This window comes from Centrocercus urophasianus, unplaced genomic scaffold (assembly GCF_019232065.1).
Source record: "Centrocercus urophasianus isolate 14NV4802_14NV808 unplaced genomic scaffold, USGS_Curo_1.0 seq_2, whole genome shotgun sequence".
Classification (NCBI taxonomy): Eukaryota; Metazoa; Chordata; class Aves; order Galliformes; family Phasianidae; genus Centrocercus; species Centrocercus urophasianus.
Window position 1 is genome coordinate 14,964,232 of NW_024884755.1, and position 7,233 is coordinate 14,971,464.

At 51.5% G+C, this 7,233-nt stretch overlaps 1 protein-coding gene across 1 annotated transcript in view; it reads right to left on the bottom strand.

Moving 5' to 3' along the window:
• Window positions 1–6,555: 6,555 nt before the first annotated feature.
• FOXC2 (forkhead box C2) overlaps window positions 6,556–7,233 on the bottom strand; it is a 47,149-nt gene continuing 46,471 nt past the window's right edge. The window contains exon 2 of the mRNA XM_042821765.1: window positions 6,556–7,229. Coding sequence (XP_042677699.1) covers window positions 6,577–7,229 — 653 coding nt within the window. The 3' untranslated portion in view covers window positions 6,556–6,576. The remainder of the gene's footprint in view (window positions 7,230–7,233) is intronic.

Below are 7,233 nucleotides of genomic sequence, written 5' to 3' on the forward strand. Positions count from 1 at the left end.
CTGCCTCTGTCCCCGCTTCATAGCTTTAAAAAAAAAAAAAAAAACAAAAAAAAAAAAACAAAAAAAAAAAGGAGGGGGGGAAAAAAAAAGTTAAATAATTGTTGTAAGTTTGCTATTATATGTTGACTTAGCACTGGAAAATAAATTGTCTCTGATAAACAGTCGTTTGTGTTCTCAGCCCACCCACATTAATTAAAATTTCATTGCTACAAAACTCCGAGCTCACTCCACGTGTCTCGCTGGTACCAGCCAATGGTCTCCGGGTTATTCCTTCATTTGTTTATAGAATTAGTCTGTTGATAAGTCTGCCCACCCAAGTCGAATCAAGCTGTGTTTATTTGGAAAAATTTCCGGGCACCCAATATATAAACGCACTGATCTGATGTTTGAAATATCACGTCCACCCTTTGACGCTGTAAGCACACACAGCAGAGCAGGATGTGCACTGCTGGAGCTCGGGGAGGAGAGGGAGAGGATCCTCGGAGGAAAACGGGGCAGCGAAACAACAAAAAAATAAATAAAAGGAGAAATAAACGGAAGGGGAGAAAGGGAGGAAAAAAGATCGAGGAGGGGGGAAAACGGAGCTGCTGATGGGGAGGGAGGAAAAAAGGATTCTGTGGTCGTTATTTGCTGGGGGGAAGGGGTTGGGGGGAGGGGGCAGGTGCGTAAAGCTGAGCCCTGCAGTCCCCAATGGCTGCAGAAGGCTGGGGGGGGGGGGGGGGGCGCCCGGGGCCCCCGGCCGGAGGGGGAGGAGGATCAGTATTTGTGAATGCGGGCCTGTTGCTTTATATTATGTACTTTCCTGTTTATAACAAGGAGGGGGATTATAACAACTTTACAAGTGCACACAGCTGGCCGGTGCTTACATTAGGAATTTGTGATGCTCTTTTTCTGTATAAATGTCCAGGTCTGTGTTTTCTGTTGTTGGCTTATTATTATTATTTTTATTATTATTATTATTTAATTTGCTGATGTAGCAGCTTTAATACGAGGCCCTGAGGGATTCTGATGCAGTTGGAGGTGTCGGCTGTTTCCCCAGGCTCCCTGTGTTAATTAAAGCATCATTCCTTTGGGGGAGGGAAGAGGAAGACAGACAGGGATGGGGGTGGGAATGGGATGGGATGGGGATGGGGATGGGGATGGGGATGGGGATGGGGATGGGAAGGGATGGGGATGGGATGGGATGGGGATGGGGATGGGAATGGGGATGGGGATGGGGATGGGGATGGGGATGGGGATGGGGATGGGGATGGGGATGGGGATGGGGATGGGGATGGGGATGAGGATGGGGATGGGAGGGGGTGGGGTGGGATGGGATGGGAATGGGAATGGGATATGGAGGGGGATACAATAGGGATGGGTATACAATAGAGACGGGATGGGGGTGGGATAGAGATGGGTAGAAGGCTGTAGAAATGAAGCAAGAGGTAAACAGGAGATGCTCGGTAGAAGCAGCTTGACAGATGCCCGTTCCCTGGTTGTTTAAGGAGAGAAGCAAGACCTGAATCAGGAAGCATCTCTTCCTTGGGAATGGCTTCAAAGAGAAATAAACCCCCACACGCAGCTCCTCGCCCGCTTATAGCAGCTATGGTGGGACTTTTCCATGGTGGGTGAGGAAGTAAAAGCAGAGCTCAGCCAGCCCTCCCTCCAGCCCTCCATGCAGGATCTCTCAGCCCGTCGGGTTTCCCATCTGTTTAAGCCATTTCCCGAGACATGGAGCAGGCGAAGGGGTTTAATCCACAGGTAAAAGCGAGCGGGATTCATATGGAGCTGCAAATGATTGATTAACGACACCTCCCTTTGATTTACTATTTTTTTAAAGAGCTATGAAGCACGGACGGAGGCTGAGACGCTGCAAGCGATCCTGAGAAACACAGGGCTGGAGAAGGAGGTGGCTCCTTGATAAGGGGATGGGGACCGTCCCCGTTCACTGACTCGTCCCAGGACAGGATAGGGAGGGACCATCCCACTCTGCTCACTCCTCCTTTGCCGATAACACACACCATCAGGCATGCCATCCATGCAAACCCCAAATAAATCAAAGCAGAAGGAGGGATGGGAGTGGGGAGAGCCCTTTGTCTGAACGTTGAGGGTCGGCATTCCTGGGCAGCCCCTCCCCTCGGTAGCATCTTCATTGGGGAGGGATGGGGCAGAGCCCGGCTGCTCTCACCTTCTCGATGCATTCACAGGGCAGCAGGATCCCCCCGCACAGCCCCACTTCGGGGACACCTCGCTCCTGGGACACTCCAAAGGCAGATTATTAAAACAATAAATACTCGTGCGTATGGCAGGAGACTGACACAAGGGCTTCCCCGAGCTCCCTCCCCCAGTAAAATTGTTGCTTCCTCCTTTTCTCTCCCCCCTCTCTTCTCCCCCTCTTTGCGGTAGGAAATCCTTGGAGGCGGGGATGAGGCTTTTCTGTCTTCTTCTTCCCAACCCATGCGTGTCTGTCTCCTGCGGGCAGCATCTCTGCGTTATGTGCACAGGCATTGGGGTGGCCGGGGAAGGGAGAGGATGAGAGTGAGGCCGGGGGAGGGACGTTGTAGTCGTTGTTGTTGTTGTTGTAGCTCTTTCTCTGAATGTAAGAAATGCGGATCCAGCAACAGAGACACTCCTGGATGTTTTTCCCCTCCTCTCCAGCTGACTGTCCCCTTTTAAAGCAGCAGAGAGGAGCAATCCCACCCGAGAGTCCCAGGAGGAGAGAGGGGTAAATCAAGGCTCCCCACTCCCTCCGTAACTCAACCTGAAGCAGGGGTGTAAATCAGCACTTCCCTCTGCAGCCACAGCCCTCCTCACCACAGTGCCCGGGTCCATTCTGCTCTTGAAGGAGCTGCTTCAGAAGGGGCTTCCTCATCCCCAGCTGACCATTAAGAATGACCCCAAGCCACTTGGAAATGCCCACCCCTCACCCTGAGCCGCCGTGCACAGTGCTTTACAATCTCTCAATGCCGGCAAGGGGCTTGGGAGTATTTTTAATTCTCCCCTGGCTCCTCAATGCTTGGTATGAATTTTCTGCAAAATCCTCTCCGAAGTGACAGAAAAGCGAGCAGCCTTGCCCCAAAATCTCCTTCCCACAGAGCACTGCTGGTCTTTAGGAGGTGTAGGATGGCTCAGAGGGAGCAGACAGCTCTCTGCCCCGGGGTTGTGGAGAGGCAGGGGGTTTTCCTAAGGGGAAAAAGTTTTACACGGGTCCCCGCAGCACCAGGGATACATTCCCTGGGACTGTCAATGCAGGGAAGTTCCCAGCAGCGGTGCGGGAACGAGCTGCGAACCCGCCGGCCCTTCCCCTCCTGAACCACAGAGCTGTCTGGGCTCTCAACAGGCTTTGCAAAACCATAGTTTGATGGCAATGTAGCAAGAAAAACCCATCCACCAGCTTCATCCGCTGCCCGGAACCGCGCTGGGCCTCATCCCGGTGCATCCTTCAGCTTCAGGCGGCCCCGCTGGGGCAGAGCTTGGCCCTTCTGACCTGCTAAGGGGAGTCTGGGGGGGAGGCGTTCAGCTGCAGAAGTTGTCCTAAGGGCTGGGAGGGGTTGGCTGAGCCTGGAAAAGGGACGCGGTGGAGGGATTATCTGAGGTGGAAATAGACGCATCAGGGCCGGCTCGAGGGGACGGGGCTGTCTGTAAGGAGTTGCCCTGTGCTTTCTTCCTGGCTTTCTTCCTCCCTCTCTGCCCCAGCCGTCACCTGTCACGACAAAACCTATCGCGTTATCGAACCCTGCGTCACAGCTTCGAAATCGGGCTTAAAATCACCCCTGCAGCACGCACTCGGCTCTCACCTCGCCCGCAAAACGAGCCCCCAAAAGAATTCCTCAGAATGGCTCGGCGAGAAGGAGCGAGTGAGATGTATCCGTGAGGTCTGAGCCCATTCGGGACAGAGGGACGGGCACTGCCAAGGGAGCTCTGCACCCTCAAGGGGGAAGGCTGCGAGGCCATCCTGTCCCGGGTGCTGTTCCTGGATTTAGGATGAGAGAACGGCCTGATCCTGCAGGAGGAAAGCTCCCGGTCCTACGCTGCTCTCAGCACCTCACAGAGGGCTTTTCTTTTTGTGCCAAGCGGCTGAAACCCGGCCATCCTTAGCTGGCAGCAGAGCAGAGCGAGGAGAGGCTTTGGGAACAGCTCAGACCCCACCAAGAAGCGCTTTGTCCCCTTCTTTACATCTATCCCAAGCTCTCCTTGTGGGTACTGCTGGTATCAGGAGAAATACCACCCCAACTCCCCAACTCCCAGCCGTGCTGTGTCCCCCAGGACAAGGAGGGGGGGGAGAAAGGGGTGGCAGAGACACCGGCCAGGAATTCCCCAGCTCTGGGGAGGGAGAAAGGAGTTGGAATTGGGGCAATGAATGCTCTTACCCCTTTTATTATATTTAAAACAGCATTTTGGATTTTGTTGGGGGAAGAAGAAAACAAAAAAAAAGTTGGGGAAAAAGAGAGAAGAAAAAAGAAAAAAAAAAATAAATCATCCACTCAGAGCCAGGAAAGAAAAAAAAAATGGCAAGAGATTTACAAGAATGTTCCTTAAAATACAGATCGAGTGTCGGGCATTTTTTTCCTCACTTAAACCGAGAGTTTCAGTGCTTTTTGCCAGATTTCTAGCGCGTGCCAAACGTCAGCGATCAAAAGCAATTCATGTCATCGATTTCTAAAGGCCAACGCGAACGGAACGGTTCCTTTAGCCCCGGTACAGCTACAGAGGGGATGGGGCTGTGGAATGGATACGGCAGGGAGGTGCCCTCGGGTCACGTCGGGGCTGAGCCGCGGAGCCCCTTCGCTGTGCCGGCAGCGGGGAAAGGAGCCGGGCATGGAAATCTCTTGAATAAGGGGAGCTTTTCCCTCCTCCAGGCTCCCCCGGCACCTTCAGCCTTAACGCTGCTGCGTCCCTGCGTTTTGGGAGGGGGGGGGAAAGCAGCTTTAACAGGTTCACGTCGGTTTGGGGAACGTCTGTCAGTGAGCGCAGCAGCTCAGGGGGATGGAGGGGAGGCTGAAAGCAGGCAGATACCCACGCGGGAGGGGGTTAAAAAGCAGTTAAACGGTCCCTACGCGTGGACTTTCCGAGTTATTTTGAGATTCGGAGGTTTAAGCGATAGCTCCCAGCTCTCGCTTCGGGCTGCTTTTAAAACGGGGTTTTGCTTTCGCTTGGTAAAGCTCTCAGTGCGGGCACCGCAGCGAAGCAGAGCTTGCAAGGATAGGGCAGAAGGGAAGGAGGCAGCAGAACCCCCACCCCCCCACCCCCACCCCCCTTTTGCTCCCTTCTCCCCTTTGGAGGCCAAGGGCAGAGATTTGGGATGGAGCGGCCGCCCAGCATCAGCCTCAAGCCTGAATGAAACCTTTCTCCGAGAAATAAACCCTTATCAACCATTTCGGCTGCAGGAAAAACGACTTGGTTTTAAAAACAACGAGCGTCGCACGAAGGAAAGGTGGAGGGAAATGGTTGCATAAAGCACGGACGCACACACAGAGCGCCAGACTTGGAGCAGAACAAAACAGCACGGGTTTATTTTAAGGTAAGTACAACAATGAAGACCACATAAAGACAAACGAACTTCGAAGCAGATTAAAGCAAAACAGTCCTTAGGAACGGTCAAGGTGAGATCTATTATACAAAAACATCACGCGTCGTAAATAATAATAATAATAATTAAAAAGAAAGGAAGTATCAGATACTTTGGTGCTTAGTTTGTTTGTTTGTTTGTTTTCCTTTCAAAAAATCCACTAGCAAAATAATAATAATAATAATAATAAATTATTTCCTCGTCTTGCTCAAAGAACAGCTCTAAAATGAAAGAAACTCTATGGCATAATTGTACACGGAAGGAGAAGAAGAAAAACTCACTCGTCATCAATTTGGAAGTCAGAAATCATCGGGCGAGACAAAAAATAATCCAGTGAACTCAACTTTAAATATTATATTAATGGCTCTGAAAAAAAATCAGCCTGATTAGAAATCCACACATTTTTTACAGCACAACAGAGAACTTTAAAAAATACCCAGGACATATATTTATATATATATATATTTATATACTTCTTTAAAAAACAAAAAAATTGTATAAATGGTCGTTGTGATATTGGTCCATAACTTATTTTTTTCCGACACCCCCCTATACTTTAGCATATAAAATTTGCCACTTTGTTTACATAGACATATATATATATATAATTTTTTTAATTATTCTTTTTTTTTCTTTTTCTTTTTTTCTCTCTCTCTCTTTTAGGACACATCCCCTTTTCAAGTAGGATTTACTTGCCCAGAATTTCAGGAGGCCCGAAATGGGGAGGTGAATGGGGGGGAGGATGGGACACACAACTTGGGATCTGCACCCCCATGTCCCACAGCTCCACGGAGAGGCTTTACATTTGATGTTTTGATTATTTTTCCCCCCTTTGAAGGGTTTGATGCGGTTTTATTCCACCTGATTGCTACTTTTTTTTTTTTTTCTTTTTAGCTATTGATTTTTTTTTCCTTTTAATTTTTTATTGCTTTTTTATTATTTTTTAAATTTTTTTTTAATTATTATTTTTTTTTGGCGGATGGTTCTAAGAGGAGGATGGGAGGTTGAGGAGGGGGGGGAGCTAATCAGTACTTAGTGCAGTCGTAAGAATAGGGGGCGGCGTGCCGATATAGGGAAGGCGCGGACCTGTAGGGAATCTGACAGGCGGAGTTGCTGCTCACCTGATGTTCGCTCTCCATCCCCAACCGATGCGACGTGAACATTTCCCGCACGTTAGGGAAAGTCTGCTGCTGAGACCCGAACGTGTGACCGGGCAGGTGGCTCAGCTCGGCTCCGTGATTGAGGTACCACGAGGCTGCGGATTGCCCCGCCGCAGTTCCTCCGTGCGGATGCCCGGCTCCCAAAGCTCCCTCTTGCCCAGACGGCAGGCTGAGGGCCCCGAGGGGCGACGGGGCGCCGGTGGGATGCTCGGCCAAACCTTCCTCCAGCGCCGCGGGGGGCACGCACATGTGGCCCGGCCTCTCGCCGCTGTACAGGCTCATGGCCCGCATGCTGCAGTGGTAGCTCCCACTAGTGTCCAGCGCCTGGCTGCACGCCGCGCTGTAACCCGACGGCTGCCCCGACGTGGGGTAAACCAGCGGCATGCCGGTCCCCGTCCTGCCCGAGGCGGCACTCACCGGGCTCAGGTCCCCCGCGGGGGATGTCCGCAGGGTCATGATGTTCTCCACGCTGAAGCCCGGCAGCCCGTTGCCGGCCGGGTGCTGCTCGGGCAGCGAACCTTC